The 26,499-nt window shown below is 41.6% G+C and overlaps 1 protein-coding gene across 1 annotated transcript in view; it reads right to left on the bottom strand.

The window, feature by feature from the left end:
* Positions 1 to 26,499, bottom strand: part of NSUN7 (NOP2/Sun RNA methyltransferase family member 7) — a 340,200-nt gene that overhangs the window by 153,056 nt on the left and 160,645 nt on the right. The window contains exon 7 of the mRNA XM_053704032.1: positions 20,803 to 20,946. Within this exon, the coding sequence (XP_053560007.1) occupies positions 20,803 to 20,946 (144 nt within the window). The remainder of the gene's footprint in view (positions 1 to 20,802; positions 20,947 to 26,499) is intronic.

Below are 26,499 nucleotides of genomic sequence, written 5' to 3' on the forward strand. Positions count from 1 at the left end.
GTCTTTATCTGTTTTATAGAATAAGGAGATTTTCTATCTAATCAATATTTGCCACACTTTAGATAAATTGGCATGCCTTTTCAGTTGGTTACAAGTCTAACAAGATCTTATTTTTATTTTATTTGAGCATTTAAGCACCCTACTTCCCTCCTATTAAACATCGGAGAGCCTATCTTCATTAATCTGCTATTAAGTTTGAATCTCTTTTTGGCCACTAGATGTTGCCAACACCATAACCAGGTTTAATGATAACTATTATACAGAGTTACATTATCATACTTATTTATTTTTTCTCTCATTTGCTAAAACCTACTTACTACCTTGTCGTGGCTCCATTAGACCTGCCTTTTCTGTTTTCCTATAAGACTTCTACTTTTTCTAGAAATGTTTGCTTGCCTGGTACTGTTTCGATATATTAGTTAGATATCCAGTTCTGGTCTTTTTCTATATAATTTTAATTAGAATGTCCATAATCATTTAAGAAGCAATAAATAATATAAGTTTATGTAACTGTTTATTGACATAATCCCTTTATGTTTCTTTCTATACTGTTCAATGGACCCATGAGTGGTTTTTTATTGATTTTTTTTTTTTTTTTTTTTAAATATATTTTTTATTGAGGTAACAAATATTAACAACATCACAGATGATGACAAGAAGTACGTCCATGACACAAATTAAAATCGGTAAGCGTGATTATACATTTCACATGGATAATGCAGAATGTTAGTCCAAACACCAAAGCTTATACATTATTATTAGAGTTGCTATGTCAAAAACTCCGGCATCTCTAAAACTATACATTCTATAGAGAACTTCCACTTCAATTATATCACATAACAGTTTCTATAATAAGAGAATAGTACCCAATAATGGTTATAATATAATACTTAGAGTTTTTATCGTATCCTATGTGATACTTAGGGTCAGTGGCATAATGGACCAATGTATGGTAAGTATCTGTGTCCGGACATATCATCATGAGACCTCATTTTTTTTAAATTAGAAGTGAAGGTGGTCCCCGAGTCTCAATATAAACCATACTATAGTTTTGTTATTTAGAGTAGGTAAAAGCACTACAGGGAGTTAGCCTTATGACTTTGTTGGTGGAAAGAGAGGAAAGAAATACAGCGGGCAAGAGCCGCTCTAATTAAGAAAGTAAAGAGGGGAGGGAAGGTGAGGAATAAGGGAGGGGGGCGAGCGATGGAGGGAAAGGGAGGGGGCGGAGTTAGATAGATTATCTAGCCAATCCTTTAGGCCTCCAGTCCATTTGGGCGTATAACTAATATTTGGTGTTAGATAAGGTGGTTTAAGTGTTATTTGATGTAGCCATAGATGTCTTAATGAAATAAACATAACTAAGTTCTTATAAGTATCATAAACTCCAAACAAGAGACATTACAAATCTGCTCTTCAGTATAGGGGGGATGTTTCAACATCTCAGTCCATGTAGGTCAGAATATGGGTATTGAAATGAATCTGATTGCCTTAGAACTATGAGACAATTACTGAGAAAGCTTATATGATAAACATGAGAGGGGTGCCAAAGAAAGTCACTGTCTATAGAGTAGCAGACGGTTTCTCAATGTTAGTTAGTTTAGATATCATAGCGTCAATAAAGTATAGTTATTGACATGATTAGAGACTTTCGCTAATAAATAATGAGGGTTGTAACTAATACTGATTTACAACTGAGATTTCCGTTTTGATCTCTTAATATAACAATCTGAGGTGACCAGTATGGGTAAGGTTCAGCAAATCTTCTCCTTAAGGCTAAAACAGATAGTGTAGCAATACATCATCCCAACATAACAAAAGTGTGTAAACCAATACAGAACCTTGAAGTGAGTCTCAGCTGGCCCTCTATTCCTAAGTAACTAAGAGCGTAACATAGGGAGGAAAGTCATATAAACAAGTAGTAGTCCTTAGTGACCAGCTTAAAACCCAGTGTTTTATGTGAGTATATAGTGACTCACTATATTATTTAAATAAGTGGGTATATTGGTTATGGCTTGCCATATAATAGTATATGTGTGGAGTAATTCCTAACTAGGGGTCCATAAGTGTATATTAGGATATAATAGCAATATATGAGAACCTGGTTCTTAAACAACAAGAGGTGGTATCATTTGTCATACGTATGTGTTTGGCACATGTGGCTAACATCAGTAAATACCACGACAGGTTCAGACATCATGTGAGATCAATATAATGCAGAAACAGTGAGAAACTAGTGGGCAGATACATACACCAACTACAGTGTATATGACTCTGAACCTGTAACTCAATACACTTTATGTCCCATAGTATAATAAAAATAAAAAAAAAAGTAAGAAAAATGGAACTATAACAAAAAAACTCAGAAAATAGTATACCAGAACAAAACTGCAATAGATGAAGTCGGTACAAGGTTAGGAGATCAGTCGCAACCAGACAGGCAGTACATCACAAAAAGAGCCCAATATAAATCTTTCTCCTCAAGTACTTGTATTGTTATTACTCTAGCCTACACCTATTTTTGTATAGTTCAAGTCCAGTGGTTGTTGTGAAGTCGTGTCCCGGACCCTGGTCTGGGAGAGACGCGTAGTGCTGTTCATCCGGTGAATGAGTATGCGGCTGTAGTCAGGGGTCTTAGATAGTCTCTGCATCAGAGGGCAGATAGCATAGGGATGACCAAGCTCGTGATGTGTATGTCCTCTGAGAGTTTCCCTCTGGGCCCGCCAAATATCTGTAACCACCGACATGATGTGGTGGGTGGTGTCTTCTTTGCAGCTATCAGCACTCGTGTCTCTCTTATTAACAGATCCCACACACCGTTGCCAAGAGCCTCCGATAGCTGATATATTGTCATCAGCTGTTTCCGGGAGTTCTTCTGGAGATCCCCGTAAAGGGGAGATAGCCAACTTGATTTCCCACGATAGACTATTATAGTGCGCATCTAATCTATGTATTAGGCCATTTAAGGCATCGATGATCTGTGCCTCCGCATCCATTTCCGTCCGCAGAGGGTTGTTGCTGCGCTAGCAGGGCTCACACAAAGTGTCACAGAAAGTGTGACGCAGCACTCACCTACTCGGGGTCTGGCACACTGATAGGACTCAGGGAGCTTCAACTAGATAGCTGGTATATACCAGATCGGGTTAAGGCTAGAAGTTCTGCTATACTCGTGGAGACTCCCGTGGTCTTTTATTGTTATATGAAGGGATAAAAAAAAGAGGATAATAGCAAATTATGATTTTGTATCACAGGCTCTTTTCAAATTCTCATTGTAAGTTTTAATATTTTTTTTCTTTCATGCCTGTACAACTTATTATATATACTACTATGTTATATATACTGCATATACATTGTATACCTATATTTTCATGTATATCCTCAACAACAAATAATAATAAAAAAAATAAAATAAAATGTTACATTGTAAAAAATAAATAAATAAAATTAAGCCTGCAGGCTTTTCTACCGTGCCCACCTCGAAGATAAACAAGATGGAGCACATCACCTCATGTCTTGTTGAGACCTTCGCACCATTGTTCAACTCCCTGACAGCAACTATGGGAGAACTTCTGCGAGAGACGAGAGCCTTGCAAGCAACTGACCTTCCTAAAGGTACGCCTGTTTGCCTGAAAGCACGAAACCTCACTTTCCACTTGCACGCAGACCGTAGCTGTGGACTTAGCATCTCCCTGTGCCAAGCCAACTAAAGGATTTTTAATCCAGCACATGAGGGATGTTTTTTTTTTAACTCCTAATAAAACCCTCCGATGTCAGCAACCGCCAAAACAGCCCTTCACCAGTAACACCATGGGGCCAGAGGACACACAGCTGGAATCAAACTATGGCGGAGCACCGCCTCACACTGATGATACCTATAACGCACCGAAATCTGCAAGGAGAGATGGTACTATAGAGGCGATACAAGGTGCCGATGCTCGATGCTTCCCTGCACAGGCAACGGAACAGACCCCTATGCAGTTCAAGCTTTGGTTGGATGCATCTCATACACATATGGGGCAGGAACCTGATTGCAGCCAGCCATCTTCTCCCACAGGACATTCAATGATGTTGTACACTCGTTTCTTACAGAAAATGGCGGATTCAGATTAATTTGGCTGGCTTCTAAACGTCCGCAGCCACAGGATGGTCCCCAAGTCACAGACAATTCAACTTATGACCTTAGGGCAAGAGGAATTGCTTGACTGGTCGCCCGGTACCCGCAACGACGGACCAGTATGCTGCATCAAATATCTGTTTCTATGAAAACCGCTATATATCCCAGGGACTGATTAATTACTTGCAACAAGAGAGACTGTGAAATGCAGTAACTGATCCTAGATGTATGAACATAATTTTGTCCCAGTTCACTGCTTTAACCCTGTTGGCTATTGCTCCGTTTTGGTGCAGGTATACCTAGCACTGTTGAATGTCTTGTATATAATTATTTTACTATTGTCCTGCAGACACATCAATACTATAATTTTACAAGTACCTTAACTTTTCTAGTCTGCCTAATGGTACAGATTGCCCTACTTATTTATGAACAATTCTTATGAGAATATATTCCTGAATTTCCACGAAGTGACGCATTGCACAATTCAGTATTACTACTTCCCAGCTACTGCATGAATGCTTAATTGCAATTTACCTTAGAGTTCCCAAAGCATCATCAGGGATAAAGTTCAATACATGTTTTTATATCTTATCTTAATCCTTAGTTAGATGGTAGCATACTTCATTATTGACCGCATACTGCTTCTATTACTAATATTCTCTTGTACACACTATGTGTCAACTCTAGGGGGCGCAAATATAAAAAAATAATAAATGTGGTAATCCTATATACAGCGCGCTATCTATATAACGGTGTATGTATGTATGTATATATGTATATATGTATGTATGTGTGTATGTATATATATATATATATATACATACACACACACATGTGTGTGTGTATACACAACCAATGACTAAATAACAATAAATAATGTAACAGAATAACCAATGGAATGAATATTATGTAGTGTATATGATTAAGAGCAATAAGTCCTGTGGACTCTTATCTGTTCAATGTTAGTCCTTAGATGAATCCCAAGGTCAAAGTGTCCTTTGATGTAGATATTTTGTTTAATTCCTTCAAATGATGAATCAACAAGCTTGACAAAGGTTGAGTAATCTCAGCTGAAACGCGTTGCTGCATACTTTTTCATCCCAGGGACAACACTAAGGATCAAACGAGAACTCCTCCGAATTACAGCCGTAGAGCCGTCACCTTCACTGTAAGAGGTTACTCCCCCAGGAACAGGGACCAATCAGAGACCCTTCCGGAGAAGGCGCGCACTCTGTGGGCTCACAGCAGGAGAACGCTGTGAAGTTCTTACCGGCTTCACGATCGGCTGTAATTTTGAGCATATGAAGGATTTGAACACAAAGCTTCCATAGAAGTGAAACGGAGGACTCACAGTGGACAAATTGCAAGAAGAACATATATTTAAGGTACCGTTCAGCTGCACATTTATACGGATATACATTGATTTAGATGTATTATCTGTTATTGACACTAACTTTATTCGCCTAAAAACCATCTGATACTCTGCAGATCATCTGTTCATACTAATAACTGTTCATGTCAAGTATCTTGACTATAATATTTTATCACAGACTTCAAAAAAGACCGCTAGCACAGTTATAACAGCTTTAACCGCTATCACAAGTATTAAGCACTTGTGAAGAAGACTTTATAGATCTTTTTAGTCCGTATTTTTATCTCTCTGTGTTGTTATCGTCCTCATATTTGCCTGTATAGATATTTCTACCTTGTCACATTGCATATTGCATATTTTACTCCTCTGTTAAGGTTGGCCAACCTGAGTATACTCATCACCTCTGGCATTGTGAGAATTACTTACGCCTTTTTATAATACTGTTTTTTATCATTTGTTTTTATAGTTCAGTAATAAATATTTATTTTATTTCAATTTTCTGCTTTCTTTGGGTATTTTAGCCACTCTTTGGCGCTGGTGTGTTTTATCTTTGCTTGTATCGTACTAGGAGGCGCCTTTGTCTTGTGATTCCATTTACAGAGAAAGTTTGCTTCTATTACTAGTTTTTTTAAAGGAAGTTTAAAAGGGGAGCTTCACATATATGTTACCTTATTTTATGTTATAGAACTTATATGCTCCCAGGGGTTAAACAGATAGTTGATGTCCAGGACTAATACCTAACAGAACAGGATAATTACTTATTTTATCGATGCACTTTAAAAATCAAACTCAGTCAACCTTCCTGATATACAAAACTCTTTTACTTAGTAACAAATATATCCACCATCAAGCAGTCTACCTTGGATTGTATTCTGCTTATATAAGACTTATGGCCCAGAAGGGACTAGGCAGCTCTCCTTTCCCGTAGGAATACATAGCAAATGTAATACCCTTAGACTATATATCATATTATTATTATTCATCCATTACTTGTGGGATATTATCCTTCCTAACAGGAAGTGGCAAAGAGCACCACAGCAGAGCTGTCTATATAGCTCCTCCCTTAGCTCCACCCCCAGTCATTCTCTTTGCCTACTCTAAGTACTAGGAAGGGTAAAGTGAAAGAGGTGATAAAAACATAATTTATGCTTACCTGATAAATTTATTTCTCTTGTAGTGTATCCAGTCCACGGATCATCCATTACTTATGGGATATTAACTCCTCCCCAACAGGAAGTGCAAGAGGATTCACCCAGCAGAGCTGCTATATAGCTCCTCCCCTAACTGCCATTACCAGTCATTCGACCGAAAACATGCAGAGAAAGGAAAACCATAGGGTGCAGTGGTGACTGTAGTTTAATGGAAAAATTACCTGCCTTAAAGTGACAGGGCGGGCCGTGGACTGGATACACTACAAGAGAAATAAATTTATCAGGTAAGCATAAATTATGTTTTCTCTTGTTAAGTGTATCCAGTCCACGGATCATCCATTACTTATGGGATACCAATACCAAAGCTAAAGTACACGGATGACGGGAGGGACAGGCAGGCTCTTTATACGGAAGGAACCACTGCCTGAAGAACCTTTCTCCCAAAAACAGCCTCCGAAGAAGCAAAAGTGTCAAATTTGTAAAATTTTGAAAAAGTATGAAGAGAAGACCAAGTTGCAGCCTTGCAAATCTGTTCAACAGAAGCCTCATTCTTAAAGGCCCAAGTGGAAGCCACAGCTCTAGTAGAATGTGCTGTAATTCTTTCAGGAGGCTGCTGTCCAGCAGTCTCATAGGCTAACCGTATTATGCTACGAAGCCAAAAGGAGAGAGAGGTAGCCAAAGCTTTTTGACCTCTCCTCTGACCAGAATAAACGACAAACAGGGAAGACGTTTGTCGAAAATCCTTAGTTGCCTGTAGATAAAATTTCAGGGCACGGACTACATCTAGATTGTGTAGCAGACGTTCCTTTTTCGAAGAAGGATTAGGACACAAAGATGGAACCACAATCTCTTGATTGATATTCCTGTTAGTGACCACCTTAGGTAGGAACCCAGGTTTAGTACGCAGAACTACCTTGTCTGAATGAAAAATCAGATAAGGAGAATCACAATGTAAGGCAGATAACTCAGAGACTCTTCGAGCCGAGGAAATCGCCATTAAAAACAGAACTTTCCAAGATAACAACTTGATATCAATGGAATGAAGGGGTTCAAACGGAACCCCCTGTAAAACATTAAGAACTAAGTTCAAACTCCATGGTGGAGCAACAGTTTTAAACACAGGCTTGATCCTAGCTAAAGCCTGACAAAAAGCTTGAACGTCCGGAACTTCTGACAGACGTTTGTGTAAAAGAATGGACAGAGCTGAAATCTGTCCCTTTAAGGAACTAGCGGATAAACCCTTTTCTAAACCTTCTTGTAGAAAAGACAATATCCTCGGAATCCTAACCTTACTCCATGAGTAACTCTTGGATTCGCACCAATATAAGTATTTGCGCCATATCTTATGGTAAATCTTTCTGGTAACAGGCTTCCTAGCCTGTATTAAGGTATCGATAACTGACTCAGAAAAACCACGTTTTGATAAAATCAAGCGTTCAATTTCCAAGCAGTCAGCTTCAGAGAAATTAGATTTTGATGTTTGAAGGGACCCTGGATCAGAAGGTCCTGTTTCAGAGGTAGCGACCAAGGTGGACAGGATGACATGTCCACTAGATCTGCATACCAAGTCCTGCGTGGCCATGCAGGCGCTATTAGAATCACTGATGCTCTCTCCTGTTTGATTCTGGCAATCAATCGAGGAAGCATCGGGAAGGGTGGAAACACATAAGCCATCCCGAAGGTCCAAGGTGCTGTCAAAGCATCTATCAGAACCGCTCCCGGATCCCTGGATCTGGACCCGTAACGAGGAAGCTTGGCGTTCTGTCGAGACGCCATGAGATCTATCTCTGGTTTGCCCCAACATCGAAGTATTTGGGCAAAGACCTCCGGATGAAGTTCCCACTCCCCCGGATGAAAAGTCTGATGACTTAAGAAATCCGCCTCCCAGTTCTCCACTCCCGGGATGTGGATTGCTGACAGGTGGCAAGAGTGAGACTCTGCCCAGCGAATTATCTTTGATACTTCCATCATTGCTAGGGAGCTTCTTGTCCCTCCCTGATGGTTGATGTAAGCTACAGTCGTGATGTTGTCCGACTGAAACCTGATGAACCCCCGAGTTGTTAACTGGGGCCAAGCCAGAAGGGCATTGAGAACTGCTCTCAATTCCAGAATGTTTATTGGTAGGAGACTCTCCTCCTGATTCCATTGTCCCTGAGCCTTCAGAGAATTTCAGACAGCGCCCCAACCTAGTAGGCTGGCGTCTGTTGTTACAATTGTCCAGTCCGGCCTGCTGAATGGCATCCCCCTGGACAGATGTGGCCGAGAAAGCCACCATAGAAGAGAATTTCTGGTCTCTTGATCCAGATTCAGAGTAGGGGACAAGTCTGAGTAATCCCCATTCCACTGACTTAGCATGCACAATTGCAGCGGTCTGAGATGTAGGCGTGCAAAGGGTACTATGTCCATTGCTGCTACCATTAAGCCGATCACCTCCATGCATTGAGCTACTGACGGGTGTTGAATGGAATGAAGGACACGGCATGCATTTTGAAGCTTTGTTAACCTGTCTTCTGTCAGGTAAATCTTCATTTCTACAGAATCTATAAGAGTCCCCAAGAAGGGAACTCTTGTGAGTGGAAAGAGAGAACTCTTCTTTTCGTTCACCTTCCATCCATGCGACCTTAGAAATGCCAGTACTAACTCTGTATGAGACTTGGCAGTTTGAAAGCTTGAAGCTTGTATCAGAATGTCGTCTAGGTACGGAGCTACCGCAATTCCTCGCGGTCTTAGTACCGCCAGAAGAGCACCCAGAACCTTTGTGAAGATTCTCGGAGCCGTAGCCAATCCGAATGGAAGAGCTACAAACTGGTAATGCCTGTCTAGAAAGGCAATCCTTAGATACCGGTAATGATCTTTGTGAATCGGTATGTGAAGGTAAGCATCCTTTAAATCCACTGTGGTCATGTACTGACCCTTTTGGATCATGGGTAAAATTGTCCGAATAGTCTCCATTTTGAACGATGGAACTCTTAGGAATTTGTTTAGGATCTTTAAATCCAGGATTGGCCTGAAAGTTCCCTCTTTTTTGGGAACCACAAACAGATTTGAGTAAAACCCTTGTCCCTGTTCCGACCGTGGAACTGGATGGATTACTCCCATTAATAAAAGCTCTTGTACGCAGTGTAGAAACGCCTCTTTCTTTATTTGGTTTGTTGACAACCTTGACAGATGAAATCTCTCTCTTGGGGGAGAGTATTTGAAGTCCAGAAGGTATCCCTGAGATATTATCTCTAGCGCCCAGGGATCCTGGACATCTCTTGCCCAAGCCTGGGCGAAGAGAGAAAGTCTGCCCCCCACTAGATCCGTTCCCGGATCGGGGGCCCTCAATTCATGCTGTTTTAGGGGCACCAGCAGGTTTCCTGGCCTGCTTGCCCTTGTTCCAGGACTGGTTAGGTCTCCAGCCTTGTCTGTAGCGAGCAACAGATCCTTCTTGTTTTGGAGCAGAGGAAGTTGATGCTGCTCCTGCTTTGAAATTCCGAAAGGAACGAAAATTAGATTGTCTAGCCTTAGGTTTGGCTCTGTCTTGAGGCAGGGCATGGCCTTTACCTCCTGTAATGTCAGCGATAATTTCTTTCAATCCGGGCCCGAATAAGGTCTGCCCTTTGAAAGGTATATTAAGTAATTTAGACTTAGAAGTAACGTCAGCTGACCAGGATTTTAGCCACAGTGCTCTGCGCGCCTGAATGGCGAATCCGGAATTCTTAGCCGTAAGCTTAGTTAAATGTACTACGGCATCTGAAATAAATGAGTTAGCTAACTTAAGAGCTTTAAGCCTGTGTGTAATCTCATCTAATGGAGCTGATTCAAGTGTCCCTTCCAGAGACTCAAACCAAAATGCTGCTGCAGCCGTGACAGGCGCAATGCATGCAAGGGGTTGCAATATAAAACCTTGTTGAACAAACATTTTCTTAAGGTAACCCTCTAACTTTTTATCCATTGGATCTGAAAAAGCACAGCAATCCTCCACCGGGATAGTGGTACGCTTAGCTAAAGTAGAAACTGCTCCCTCCACCTTAGGGATCGTTTGCCATAAGTCCCGTGTGGTGGTGTCTATTGGAAACATCTTTCTAAATATCGGAGGGGGTGAGAACGGCACACCGGGTCTATCCCACTCCTTAGTAACAATTTCAGTAAGTCTCTTAGGTATAGGAAAAACGTCAGTACTCGACGGTACCGCAAAATATTTATCCAACCTACACATTTTTTCTGGTATTGCAACTGTGTTACAATCATTCAGAGCCGCTAACACCTCCCCTAGTAATACACGGAGGTTTTCCAGCTTAAATTTAAAATTTGAAATATCTGAATCCAATCTGTTTGGATCAGAACCGTCAGCCGCAGAATGAAGCTCTCCGTCCTCATGTTCTGCAAGTTGTGACGCAGTATCTGACATGGCCCTAACATTATCAGCGCACTCTGTTCTCACCCCAGAGTGATCACGCTTACCTCTTAGTTCTGGTAATTTAGCCAAAACTTCAGTCATAACAGTAGCCATATCCTGTAATGTGATTTGTAATGGCCGCCCAGATGTACTCGGCGCCACAATATCACGCACCCCCCGAGCGGGAGATGCAGGTACTGACACGTGAGGCGAGTTAGTCGGCATAACTCTCCCCTCGTTGTTTGGTGAAATGTGTTCAATTTGTACAGATTGACTTTTATTTAAAGTAGCATCAATACAGTTAGTACATAAATTTCTATTGGGCTCCACTTTGGCATTAGCACATATAGCACAGATGTCTTCCTCTGAATCAGACATGTTTAACACACTAGCAAATAAACTAGCAACTTGGAAATACTTTTCAAGTAATTTACTATAATATGAAAACGTACTGTGCCTATAAGAAGCACAGAAAGAGTTATGACAGTTGAAAGTTAATAAACTGAAAGGTTATAGCATCAAATCTTTGTAAAAAACACAATTTTAGCAAAGGTTTGTTCCCATTAGCGAAGGATAACTAACCCTGATAGCAGAAAAAAAAAAAAAGTTACAGAAATAAACGTTTTTTATCACAGTCAACTACAATCTCACAGCTCTGCTGTGAATGATTACCTCCCTCAAAACAAGTTTTGAAGACCCCTGAGTTCTGTAGAGATGAACCGGATCATGCAGGAAATACAATGAGCTTCTGACTGAATTTTTTGACCTCCCCCTCACACACAACAGTGAGAGAGATCAGTAAACTGTCATAAATTAAATAAAACAACTGCCAAGTGGAAAAAATAATGCCCAAAACATTTTATTCACCCAGTACCTCAGAAAATGAAACGATTTTACATGCCAGCAAAAAAGGTTTAACATAAATTAAGTGTTATTAAAGAGCCTGTTGCCAGTCCCTGCAAATTAGGCTAAAGTCTTATGCACACAGTATAATTCCAGTGAAGTGCCATTCCCCAGAATACTGAAGTGTAAAATATACATACATGACAGCCTGATACCAGTTGCTGCTACTGCATTTAAGGCTGAGTTTACATTATATCGGTATGGCAGAATTTTCTCATCAATTCCATTGTCAGAAAATAATAAGCTGCTACATACCTCTTTGCAGATTAATCTGCCCGCTGTCCCCTGATCTGAAGTTTACCTCTCCTCAGATGGCCGAGAAACAGCAATATGATCTTAACTACGCCGGCTAAAATCATAGTAAAAACTCAGGTAGATTCTTCTTCAAATTCTACCAGAGAAGGAATAACACACTCCGGTGCTATTATAAAATAACAAACTTTTGATTGAAGGTATAAAACTAAATATAATCACCATAGTCCTCTCACACATCCTATCTAGTCGTTGGGTGCAAGAGAATGACTGGTAATGGCAGTTAGGGGAGGAGCTATATAGCAGCTCTGCTGGGTGAATCCTCTTGCACTTCCTGTTGGGGAGGAGTTAATATCCCATAAGTAATGGATGATCCGTGGACTGGATACACTTAACAAGAGAAATGTTAGTTTTTAATTTCTTCAAGCAAGAGTTTGTAATTTTAAATGGTACCGGTGTGTACTATTTACTCTCAAGCAGCAGATGGATGAAGACTGCTGCCTGGAGGATGATGATCTTAGCATTTATAACTAAGGTTCATTGCTGTTCCCACAGAGGCTGAGAAGTACAGGAAACTTCAGTGTGAGGAACGGTTTCATGCTATGCAGCAATGAGGTATGTTCAGTCATATTTTTCTGGAGAGACTGTGTATTTCAGAAAGGCTGACATTATACCCAGGAGGGTAAGGATAAGCAGTAATCCTAGTGCTAAAAGAAGGGCATTACTTAGCTTGCATATGGGGCCAATTACAAATATGATTGACACTGAATGGCAAATGTTTGTGAGCAAACGTTTTTTTGATTTGGGAGTGCTTTAACGTTTTTGTGGGCAATAACGTTTTGGGCAAACTTTATTCAGGGACACATGGCTTAACTTTAGGGTCTGAGAACCCACATGGCTAGTTATAACCGTTCTGGTGCGGATCTTTAAGGCTGAGGAAACATCGAGTGAGATGGGCGGGGCCTATTTTTGCGCCTCAGATGCGCAGTTAGTTTTTATCAGCAAGCAGCAAGCTCTAACTCCTGAGGGCCCTGGTGTAGGTTTTGGGCCAAATCGAAGCTTTTAACCCACACTTTCGAGCAGCGCTGTGGCAAGGTGCTGGGAGTGTTTTTTTTCCGGATCTGGGCCTATTTTCGATCCGGTTTGGAAATGAAGGGGTTAATTATTAAAACATTTTGTGGTGCAATCTTAACTACCTATATTGGGTCTACATACAAAATTTTGAAAAATTTGGTGCATGTTTAGGCTGTTTTGCAGAACGTGTATGCTTTTTTTTCTCTTAAAGGCGCAGTACCGTTTTTTATGATTGTTATTTTTTTCACTAAATAAAGTGTTTTCATGCTTGTTTGTAGTCATTACTAGCCTGTTCAACATGTCTGACATTGAGGAAAGTCAATGTTCAATATGTTTAGAAGCCATTGTGGAACCTCCACTTAGAATGTGTCCTTCATGCACTGAAAGGTCAATAAATTGTAAAGAACATATTTTAGCTATTAAAAGTATGTCGCAGGATGATTCTCAGTTAGAAGAGAATCAGGTTATACCATCTAATTCTCCCCAAGTGTCACAATCATTAACGCCCGCACAAGCGACGCCAAGTACTTCTAGTGCGTCTAATACTTTCACCCTGCAAGATATGGCCGCAGTTATTAATACTACCCTCACAGAGGTTTTATCTAAGCTGCCTGGGTTGCAGGGGAAGCACAGCTGGTCTGGTGTGAGAACAAACGCTGAGCCCTCTGACGCTTTATTAGCCATATCCGATGTACCCTCACAATGTTCTGAAGTGAGGGATTTGCTGGCTGAGGGAGAGATTTCTGATTTAGGAAATATGTTCCCTCAGACAGATTCAGATATGACTGCTTTTAAATTTAAACTAGAACACCTCCGCTTATTGCTCAGGGAGGTTTTAGCGACTCTGGATGATTGTGACCCTATTGTAGTTCCAGAGAAATTGTGTAAAATGGACAGATTCCTAGAGGTTCCTGCCTACACTGACGTTTTTCCGGTCCCTAAGAGGATTTCGGAAATTGTTACTAAGGAGTGGGATAGACCAGGTATTCCGTTCGCTCCCCCTCCTACTTTTAAGAAAATGTTTCCCATATCAGACGCCGTGCGGGACTCGTGGCAGACGGTCCCTAAGGTGGAGGGAGCTATTTCTACCCTGGCTAAGCGTACAACTATACCTATTGAGGACAGTTGTGCTTTCAAATATCCTATGGATAAAAAATTAGAGGGTCTCCTGAAGAAAATATTTGTTCATCAAAGTTTTCTTCTCCAACCTATAGCGTGCATTGTTCCTGTAACTACTGCAGCGTCCTTTTGGTTCGAGGCTCTGGAAGAGGCTCTTCAGGTTGAGACTCCATTAGAGGATATTCTGGATAGAATTAGGGCTCTCAAGCTAGCTAATTCTTTCATTACAGATGCCGCTTTTCAATTGGCTAAATTAGCGGCGAAAAATTCAGGTTTTGTCATTTTAGCGCGTAGAGCGTTATGGCTTAAGTCCTGGTCTGCTGATGTGTCATCAAAAGGTAAGCTTTAAGCCATCCCTTTCAAGGGTAAGACCCTATTCGGGCCTGAACTGAAAGAGATCATTTCAGACATCATTGGAGGGAAAGGCCATGCCCTTCCTCAGGATAAGACGAATAAGATGAGGACCAAACAAAATAATTTTCGTTCCTTTTGAAACTTCAAAGGTAGTCCCTCTTCCTCTGCCGCAAAGCAAGAGGGGAATCTTGCTCAATCCAAGTCAGTCTGGAGACCAAACCAGACTTGGAACAAGGGTAAACAGGCCAAGAAGCCCGCTGCTGCCACCAAGACAGCATGAAGGGGTAGCCCCCGATCCGGGACCGGATCTAGTAGGGGGCAGACTTTCTCTTTTCGCTCAGGTTCGGGCAAGAGACGTTCAGGACTCCTGGGCTTTAGAAATAGTAACCCAGGGGTATCTTCTAGATTTCAAAGATTCTCCCCCAAGGGGGAGATTCCATCTTTCTCAATTGTCTGTAAACCAGACGAAAAGAGAGGCGTTCTTACGCTGTGTAGAAGACCTATATTCCATGGGAGTGATCTGCCCAGTTCCGGAAACAGAACAGGGGCAAGGGTTCTACTCCAATCTGTTTTTGGTTCCCAAAAAAGAGGGAACTTTCAGACCAATTTTGGATCTCAAATTCCTAAACAAATTCCTCAGAGTCCCATCCTTCAAGATGGAGACCATTCGGACTATTTTGCCAATGATCCAGGGGGGTCAGTACATGACCACCGTATACTTAAAGGATGCGTATCTACACATTCCTATCCACAAAGATCATCACCAGTTCCTCAGGTTCGCCATTCTGGACAAGCATTACCAGTTTGTGGCTCTTCCCTTCAGTTTGGCCACGGCTCCCAGAATTTTCACTAAGGTGCTAGGGTCCCTTCTGGCGGGTTCTAAGGTCGCGGGGCATAGCTGTGGTGCCTTGTCTGGACGATATCTTAATCCAGGCATCAACTTACCAACTAGCCAAGTCTCACACGGACATCGTATTGGTTTTTCTAAGATCTCACGGGTGGAAGGTGAACGTAAAAAAGAGTTCACTTATCCCTCTCACAAGAGTTCCATTCCTGGGAACTGATAGATTCGGTGGACATGAAAATTTTTCTGACAGAGGTCAGGAAATCAAACATTTTATCCATCTGCCGAGCTCTTCATTCCATTCCTCAGCCGTCAGTGGCTCAGTGTATGGAGGTAATCGGCTTAATGGTAGCGGCAATGGACATAGTTCCGTTTGCTCGCTTGCATCTCAGACCACTGCAACTTTGCGTGTTCAAACAGTGGAATGGGGATTATGCAGATTTATCTCCTCAGGTAAATCTGGATCAAGAGACCAGAAACTCTCTTCTTTGGTGGTTGTCACAGGATCATCTGTCCAAGGGAATGTGTTTCCGCAGGCTAGCGTGGGTCATAGTGACGTCGGACGCCAGCCTATTGGGCTGGGGTGCAGTCTGGAATTCCCTGAAAGCACAGGGTTTGTGGACTCAGGAGGAGACTCTCCTCCCTATAAATATTCTAGAACTGAAAGCGATATTCAACGCACTTCAGGCGTGGCCTCAGCTGGCGTCGGCCAGATTCATAAGATTTCAGTCGGACAATATCACGACTGTAGCATATATCAATCATCAGGGGGGAACAAAGAGTTCTCTAGCGATGATAGAGGTTACCAAAATAATCAGATGGGCAGAGACTCACTCTTGCCATCTACCAGCAATCTATATCCCAGGAGACTTTTCATCCGGGGGAGTGGGAACTCCATCCGGAGGTGTTTGCACAATTGATTCAGCAATGGGGCACACCAGAAGTGAATCTGAAGGCGTCTTGTCAGAATGCCAAACTTCCTCGTTACGGGTCCAGGTCAAGAGATCCTCAGGCAGTACTGATAGATGCTCTGGCAGTACCCTGGTCGTTCAACCTGGCTTATGTGTTTCCACCATTTCCTCTCCTTCCTCAATTGATTGCCAGAATCAAACAGGAGAGAGCTTTGGTGATTTTAATAGCACCTGCGTGGCCACGCAGTACTTGGTATGCAGACCTGGTGGACTTGTCATCTCTTCCAGCATGGACTCTGCCACTGAGACAGGACCTTCTGATTCAAGGTCCGTTCCAGCATCCAAATCTAGTTTCTCTGCGACTGACTGCTTGGAGATTGAACGCTTGATCTTATCCAAGCGGGGGTTCTCTGAGTCAGTCATATATACATTGATTCTGGCTCGAAAGCCTGTCACCAGGAAAATGTATCATAAGATATGGCGTAAATATCTTTATTGGTGCGAATCCAAACGCTACTCATGGAGTAAGATCAGGATTCTTAGGATTTTGTCCTTTCTCCAAGAAGGATTGGAGAAGGTGCTATCAGCTAGTTCCTTAAAACAGATATCTGCTTTATCAATTCTACTGCACAAACGTCTGGCAGATGTTCCAGACGTTCAGTCAGGCTTTAGTTAGAATCAAGCCTGTGTTTAATCCTGTTGCTCCGCCATGGAGTTTGAATTTAGTTCTTAAAGTTCTTCAAAGGGTTCCGTTTGAACCTATGCATTCCATAGATATTAAGCTTCTATCTTGGAAAGTTCTGTTTTTAGTTGCTATCTCTTCGGCTCGAAAAGTTTCTGAACTATCTGCATTGCAATGTGACTCGCCTTATCTTGTTTTCCATGCTGATAAGGTGGTTCTGCGTACCAAACTTGGATTTCTTCCTAAGGTTGTTACTAATAAGAATATCAATCAGGAAATTGTTGTTCCTTCTCTGTGTCCTAATCCTTCCTCTAAGAAGGAGCGTCTATTGCACAACTTGGACGTGGTTTGTGCTTTAAAGTTTTACTTGCAAGCGACCAAAGATTTCCGTCAAACTTCTTCTTTGTTTGTTGTCTATTCTGGAAATTGTAGAGGTCAAAAAGCTACGGCTACCTCTCTTGCCTTTTGGCTAAAAAGCATCATCCGTTTGGCATACGAGACTGCTGGACAGCAGCTTCCTGAAAGAATTACGGCTCACTCTACTAGAGCGGTGGCTTCCACATGGGCTTTTAAAAATGATGCTTCTGTTGAACAGATTTGTAAGGCTGCGACTTGGTCTTCGCTTCATACCTTTTCCAAATTTTACAAATTTGATACCTTTGCTTCTTCGGAGGCTGTTTTTGGGAGAAAAGTTCTTCAAGCAGTGGTGCCTTCTGTTTAACCATCTGTCTTGTCCCTCCCGTTCATCCGTGTCCTGTAGCTTTGGTATTGTATCCCACAAGTAATGGATAAATCCGTGGACTCGTCTTCCCTTTATAGAAGAAAAGTAAATTTATGCTTACCTGATAAATTGATTTCTTCTATGGTAAGACGAGTCCACGGCCCGCCCTGTCATTTTAAGACAGATTATATTTTTTTGATTTAAACTCAGTCACCTCTGCACCTTGTAGTTTCTCCTTTTTCTTCCTGTACCTTCGGTCGAATGACTGGGGGGTGGAGCTAAGGGAGGAGCTATATAGACAGCTCTGCTGTGGTGCTCTTTGCCACTTCCTGTTAGGAAGGATAATATCCCACAAGTAATGGATGAATCCGTGGACTCGTCTTACCATAGAAGAAATAAATTTATCAGGTAAGCATAAATTTACTTTTTTCACAAGAACCGTAGGGCCTTAGGTTGAGTCTTTGATGAAGTTACATATTACATATTTTACCCTCTATAATGGTAGATAGAATAGCCCCCTTGGGCACTTTCCTAGTTTTAATGTTTTGACCAACGGAAGGTTCGGCATGTAGTGAATTTTAATGCCTCTTTCTAACTCTATAGAAGTATTCTGACAAACTGAAGACTTGCAATCTGCTTGAACTATGTAAACTATCATAATAAAAAGATACCACTATTTTTTTTAATAATGTTTCCATTTTGCACAATGATTTAAAGTTAGCACTATGTTTTATAAATGTACAGAATATTTTAATGGGTCACACATTGTTCAAGCTTACTCTATCTTCCTCTATAACATTACATTCGAAACGCATTGTTAATTTTTAAAAAATATTAATTTTAAAAATGTTTTATTAAATATTCATTTTTCCAGTCTAACCGTTAATGGACGTCTGTTCTCCAACCCCTCCATAACATCTCAAATGTGGGCAGCATAAACGAACTCTATACTTCACACATGTTAATGAAGTGACGCTGAGTTTTCCTCCCACTGAATCTCGCTCACACTTCTGTGTCTATAGATCGGCTTTTTTTTCTGAAAATGCTACTGTGCATGCGTCTATGTCGTATATATACATCGATACCATATTATTTGTATTCCGACGTTAGCAACGGTAAATCAATACTGGAGAAAAGATAAGATCCTGGCAACCTTAACTCTGTGTGAGGAAAAACCACTCTCTTCACACCAGAATAAGTAGGTCCTTCACACCTTGTGGTAGATACGCAGAGTAACTGGTTTATGAGCTTGAATAAGAGTATCAATGACACTCTCAGAGAAACCTCTCTTGGCTAAGACTAAGCGTTCAATCTCCACGCAATCAGACTCAAAGAATCTAGATTTTAATAAACAAATGGACCTTGTATCAGCAGGTCTCTGCGACAAGGTAACTTCCACAGAGGAGATGACATCCCCACTAGATCCACAAACCACGTCCTTTGCGGCCACGATGGAGCAATCAGGATTACCGATACCCGCTCCTGCTTGATGTGGGCCACCACTCGAGGAAGAAGCGGTAATGGAGGAAAAAGATATGAGTTTGAACCTCCAGGGCACTGCTAGTGAATCTATTAGATCCGCTTGGGGATCCCCCGACCTTGACCCATACCTGGGTAGCTTGGTATTGAGTCGTGACGCCATGAGATCTATCTCCGGCGTCCCCCCACTTGCTGCAAATCTCTGCAAAAATGGAGAGACCATTCCCCTGGATGGAAGGATTGCTTGCTGAGAAAATCTGCCTCCCAGTTGTCTACACCCGGAATGTGGATCACTGACAGCAAACAGCTGTGGGCCTCTACCCACTCCAGAATCTGAGATACTTCCTTCATCGCCAAGATACTTCTCATTCCCCCCCTGATGGTTGATGTAAGCCACCAAGGTTATATTGTCCGATTGAAATCTGATAAACTGGGACAAACCCAGAAGTGGCCAAGCCTTCAAGGCCTTGAAGATTGCCCGTAGTTCCAAAATATTGATCGGGACGGAGGACTCCTCCTGAGTCCACAACCTCTGTGCTTTCCTGGCACTCCAAACAGCACCCCATCCGGATAGGCTTTGGTCTGTAGTCACAATCTCCCAGGATGGTCTTAAGAATCATGTTGTACCTCAGGACAGATGATCTGGTCAGAGCCACCAAGAGAGCGATTCTCTCGACCGGCTGTCTAATACAATCTGTTGACAGATCTGAATGATCGCCGTTCCACTGCCTCAGCATGCACAGTTGTAAAGGTCTGAGACAGAACCTGGCAAAAGGAATGATGTCCATACAGGAGACCATGAGACCAATTAGAGGGACTCAAGGAGGTCCGGAGGGCAAGACATGCCAAAGTTAGCTTGCAACGTCTCTGGTCTGTTAGAAATATCCTCATGGATATGGAGTCTATTATAGTACCCAGGAATTCCACCCTGGTACTTGGGATAAGAGAACTCTTTTCCAAGTTTATCTTCTATCCACGTGATCGAAGAAGACTGAGAAGGGACTCTGAGAATTCTTCCGCAAGACGAAAGAAGTATAAAGGTACAGTTTTCTATAATAAATAAAAAAAAAAGTTTCCATTTGTGTCCTTCTGTGGGTATAACCTAAACTATGGAGGACTCTGACATGTTAGAAGGTACTTCTTCTGTACTAAATCATATCTGTTTATATTGTGAGGAGGCCGTGGATTTCCTGCCCGCTAAATTATGTTCCACATGCCTTAACACTGTTATAAAGAAGGGAGACAAGCCTGCTAAGGCTCTTAGTCCCTCTGAGCCGTCTACCTCTCAGGACTCGGTAATGAAAGTATATTGAAGACTTCTTTTTATAAATGCGATTTATCATTTTACAATACCACCTAAAAGTGTTTAAGGTCACTTTAAATAGGCAAAATATTTGAGAAAATTACATGTTAGTATCCCTTCAAGATTAATAAATCACAGAAATTACCTCCGTATTCATTTAAAATAAATTCTATTGGGTCGCTGACACCTGATCCCGAACAATGAGGAAGTAGAAGAAGAAGTTTTGCTTTTTGCAGCCTCTGATCTGTTGGATCGATATCAATGAATCTCTCTTTAAGTAGTTTAATATCTGGAAAAAAAATAAAAATTAAAAAGTGGAAAGAAATGGTTACAATATATTACTTCATAAAGTGTATTAAGGAGCATCATGAAGCTTACATATTTGGACATAAACCCCAACATCATTATTTCATGATTCAGATAGAGCAGTGCTTCTTAAACTTGGGGTTGGGACCCCCCAAAGGTTCCCTTAAAATAATTTTGGGTCCCCAAAAGACTTGATAATTTAAGTGTATGTGTGTTTGTGTGCATGTATGAGTGACTGTGTGTATGTATGAATGTGTGTATTTTTGAGTGAGTTTGTGCGTTTGTGTATATGAATGTGTGTATTTTTGAGTGAGTGTGTGTGTTTGTGTATATGAATGTGTATTTTTGAGTGAGTTTGTCTGTGTATATGAATGTGTGTATTTTTGAGTGAGTTTGTGTATATGAATGTATGTAATTTTGAGTGAGTGTGTGTGTTTGTGTATATGAATGTGTGTATTTTTGAGTAAGTGTGTTTGTGTATATGAATGTGTGTATTTTTGAGTGAGTAAGTGTGTTTGTGTATATGAATGTGTGTATTTTTGAGTGAGTGTGTGTGTATTTTTGAGTGAGTCTGTGTGTTTGTGTATATGAATGTGTGTATGTTTGAGTGAGTGAGTGAGTGAGTGAGTTTGTGTATATGAATGTGTGTATTTTTGAGTGAGTGTGTGTGTTTGTGTATATGAATGTGTGTATTTTTGAGCGAGTAAGTGTGTTTGTGTATATGAATGTGTGTATTTTTGAATGAGTGTGTGTGTTTGTGTATATGAATGTGTGTATTTTTGAGTGAGTAAGTGTTTGTGTATATGAATGTGTGTATTTTTGAGTGAGTGTGTGTGTTTGTGTATATGAATGTGTGTATTTTTGAGTGAGTGTGTGTGTTTGTGTATATGAATGTGTGTATGTTTGAGTGAGTGAGTTTGTGTATATGAATGTGTGTATTTTTGAGTGAGTGTGCGTGTTTGTGTATGAATAACATTTTCCGTATTTTGCTTAATGTGATGTAGCACATAGCTAAATTTGTACATCTACAAATGTACAAGTATAAAAAGAAGGTACACAGAGCTAGACAAAGAGTCAGTGATTAACAATGGCTATAAAAGTTGAATTTACTTATTTTTGCTAATAATTCTATTACTTGTGTGGTATATTGATATATAAAAAACAAAAATGGTACACCTGTCTGACAAGGGGTTTGTTTTGGATTATATTACAATAAGGAGGGTTGCAAAACATTTTCCAATAGAAAATGGGGTCTCAGGTTGAAAAAAAGTTGTGAGACAGACCATACAATTTTAGCTTTCCAATTTACTTCTATTATTAAATCTGCTTAATTATCTTTGCATCCTTTGTTGAAGGAGCAGCAATGCACTACTGTGAGCTAGATGCACACACCAGGTGACCAAAGTCAGGAGACATATGTGCAGCTATCAACCAGCTGCTAGTTCCCATTAGATCATTGCTGCCCCTGAACCTACCTTCACATACTTTTCAACAAAGAATACCAAGAGAAGGAAGCAAATTAGATAGAAATAAATTGGAAAACATAATTTATGCTTACCTGATAAATTTATTTCTCTTGTAGTGTGTTCAGTCCACGGGTCATCCATTACTTATGGGATATATTCTCCTTCCCAACAGGAAGTTGCAAGAGGATCACCCAAGCAGAGCTGCTATATAGCTCCTCCCCTCACATGTCATATCCAGTCATTCGACCGAAACAAGACGAGAAAGGAGAAACTATAAGGTGCAGTGGTGACTGGAGTTATAATTTTAAAATTTAGAACCTGCCTTAAAAAGACAGGGCGGGCCGTGGACTGAACACACTAGAGAAATAAATTTATCAGGTAAGCATAAATTATGTTTTCTCTTGTTAAGTGTGTTCAGTCCACGGGTCATCCATTACTTATGGGATACCAATACCAAAGCTAAGTACACGGATGATGGGAGGGACAAGGCAGGAACATTAAACAGAAGGAACCACTGCCTGTAGAACCTTTCTCCCAAAACCAGCCTCTGAAGAAGCGAAAGTGTCAAATTTGTAAAATTTGGAAAAAGTATGAAGTGAAGACCAAGTTGCAGCCTTGCAAATCTGTTCAACAGAGGCCTCATTCCTAAAGGCCCAGGTGGAAGCCACAGCTCTAGTGGAATGAGCTGTAATTCTTTCAGGAGGCTGCTGTCCAGCAGTCTCATAGGCTAAACGTATTATGCTACGAAGCCAAAAAGAGAGAGAGGTAGCCGAAGCCCTTTGACCTCTCCCCTGTCCAGAGTAAACGACAAACAGAGAAGAAGTTTGTCTAAAATCTTTAGTTGCGTGTAAGTAGAACTTCAGAGCACGGACCACGTCTAGATTATGCAAAAGACGTTCCTTCTTTGAAGAAGGATTAGGACATAATGATGGAACAACAATCTCTTGATTGATATTCCTGTTAGAAACAACCTTAGGTAAAAACCCAGGTTTAGTACGCAGTACTACCTTGTCTGAATGAAAGATCGTTCCCCAAGATTATAATACCAATAATTAGTTAGAATCTGCATAATATGCCTAGTAAAGCAATTGTTTTAGCCCAGAAAAATGTCTACCAGTTTTTAAGCCCTTTTTGAAGCCCTTTATTCTTTTATGTTTAACTAAGAAAATGGCTTACCGGTCCCCATGAGGGGAAATGACAGCTTTCCAGCATTACATGGTCTTGTTAGAAATATGGCTAGTCATACCTTAAGCAGAAAAGACTGCTAACTGTTTCCCCCAACTGAAGTTACTTCATCTCAACAGTCCTGTGTGGAAACAGCAATCGATTTTAGTTACTGTCTGCTAAAAATCATCTTCCTCTTACAAACAGAAATCTTCATCCTTTTCTGTTTCAGAGTAAATAGTACATACCAGCACTATTTTAAAATAACAAACACTTGATAGAAGAATAAAACTACAAAAAACTCTTAACCATCTCCGTGGAGATGTTGCCTGTGCAACGGCAAAGAGAATGACTGGGGTGGGCGGAGCCTAGGAGGGATCATGTGACCAGCTTTGCTGGGACTCTTTGCCATTTCCTGTTGGGGAAGAGAATATCCCACAAGTAAGGATGATGCCGTGGACCGGACACACCAATGTTGGAGAAACAAAACTTTCCAATATAGAAGCTTAATATCAATGGAATGAAGGGGTTCAAACGGAACACCCTGAAGAACTTTAAGAACCAAGTTTAAGCTCCACGGAGGAGCAACAGCTTTAAACACAGGCCTAATTCTAGCCAAAGCCTGACAAAAAGCCTGGATGTCTGGATTCTCAGCCAGACGTTTGTGTAAAAGAATAGACAGAGCGGAAATCTGTCCCTTTAGCGAACTAGCGGATAAACCCTTTTCTAAACCCTCTTGTAGAAAAGCCAATATCCTAGGAATCCTAACCTTACTCCATGAGTAACTCTTGGATTCGCACCAATATAAATATTTACGCCATATCTTATGGTAAATTTTTCTGGTCACAGGTTTCCGAGCCTGTATTAATGTATCAATAACCGAATCCGAAAACCCACGCTTTGATAGAATCAAGCGTTCAATTTCCAGGCAGTCAGCCTCAGAGAAATTAGGTTTGGATGGTTGAAAGGACCCTGAATCAGAAAGTCCTGCCTCAGAGGTAGAGACCATGGTGGACAGGACGACATGTCCACTAGGTCTGCATACCAGGTCCTGCGTGGCCACGCAGGCGCTATCAGAATTACCGATGCCCTCTCCTGTTTGATCCTGGCAATCAGTCGAGGTAGCAACGGAAATGGTGGAAACACATAAGCTATGTTGAAAACCCAAGGGGCTGCTAATGCATCTACTAGCACCGCTCCCGGGTCCCTGGACCTGGATCCGTAACAAGGAAGCTTCGCGTTCTGGCGAGATGCCATGAGATCCAGATCCGGTTTGCCCCAACGACGAATCAGTTGAGCAAATACCTCCGGGTGAAGTTCCCACTCTCCCGGATGAAAAGTCTGGCGACTTAGGAAATCCGCCTCCCAGTTCTCCACGCCTGGGATGTAAATCGCTGACAGGTGGCAAGAGTGAGACTCTGCCCAGCGAATTATCTTCGAGACTTCCAACATCGCTAGGGAACTCTTGGTTCCCCCTTGATGATTGATGTAAGCCACAGTCGTGATATTGTCCGACTGAAATCTGATGAACCTCAGTTTTGCTAACTGAGGCCAAGCTAGAAGAGCATTGAATATTGCTCTTAATTCTAGAATGTTTATTGGAAGGAGTTTCTCCTCCTGAGTCCACGATCCCTGAGCCTTCAGGGAATTCCAGACTGCTCCCCAGCCTAGAAGGCTGGCATCCGTTGTTACAATCGTCCAATCTGGTCTGCGAAAGGTCATTCCTTTGGACAGATGAACCGGTGACAACCACCAGAGAAGAGAATCTCTGGTCTCCTGGTCCAGATTTAGCAAAGGGGACAGATCTGAGTAATCCCCGTTCCATTGACTGAGCATGCATAGTTGCAGCGGTCTGAGATGCAGGCGCGCAAATGGCACTATGTCCATTGCCGCGACCATTAAGCCGATTACCTCCATGCACTGAGCTACTGATGGGCTTGGAATGGAATGAAGGACACGGCAAGCATTGAGAATCTTTGATAACCTGGACTCCTAGAAAAGGAACCCTTGTGAGTGGTAACAGAGAACTCTTTTCCACGTTCACTTTCCACCCATGCGACCTCAGAAATGCTAGAACTATCTCTGTATGAGACTTTGCATTCTGAAAACTTGACGCTTGCATCAGAATGTCGTCTAGGTACGGAGCCACCGCTATGCCTCGTGGTCTTAGTACCGCCAGAAGTGAGCCCAGAACCTTCGTAAAAATTCTCGGGGCCGTAGCTAACCCGAAAGGCAAACCTTAGGTACCGATAATGATCTTTGTGAATCGGTATGTGAAAGTAAGCATCCTTTAAGTCCACTGTGGTCATATATTGACCCTCTTGGATCATGGGTAGGATGGTTCGAATGGTTTCCATCTTGAACGATGGTACCCTTAGGAATTTGTTTAAGATCTTTAAGTCCAAGATTGGTCTGAAAGTTCCCTCTTTTTTGGGAACCACAAATAGATTTGAGTAAAATCCTTGTCCCTGTTCCGATCGCGGAACTGAGTGGATCACTCCCATGATTAAGAGGTCTTGTACACATTGTAGAAATGCCTCTCTCTTTACTAGGTTTGTTGATAACCTCGATAGATGGAACCTCCCTTGTGGAGGAGAGGTTTTGAAATCCAGAAGGTATCCCTGAGATATAATCTTCAACGTCCAGGGATCCTGCACATCTCTTGCCCAAGCCTGGACGAAGAGAGAAAGTCTGCCCCCCACTAAATCCGTCTCCGGATAGGGGGCCCTGTCTTCATGTTGTCTTAGGGGCGGGAGTAGGCTTTCTGGCCTGCTTGCCCTTGTTCCATGACTGGTTGCCTTTCCAACCCTGTCTGTAACGAGCAGTAGTTCCTTCCTGTTTTGGAGCGGAGGAAGTTGATGCTGCTCCTGCCTTGAAGATACGAAAGGCACGAAAATTAGACTGTT

This window comes from Bombina bombina, chromosome 2, assembly GCF_027579735.1.
Source record: "Bombina bombina isolate aBomBom1 chromosome 2, aBomBom1.pri, whole genome shotgun sequence".
Taxonomy (NCBI): Eukaryota; Metazoa; Chordata; class Amphibia; order Anura; family Bombinatoridae; genus Bombina; species Bombina bombina.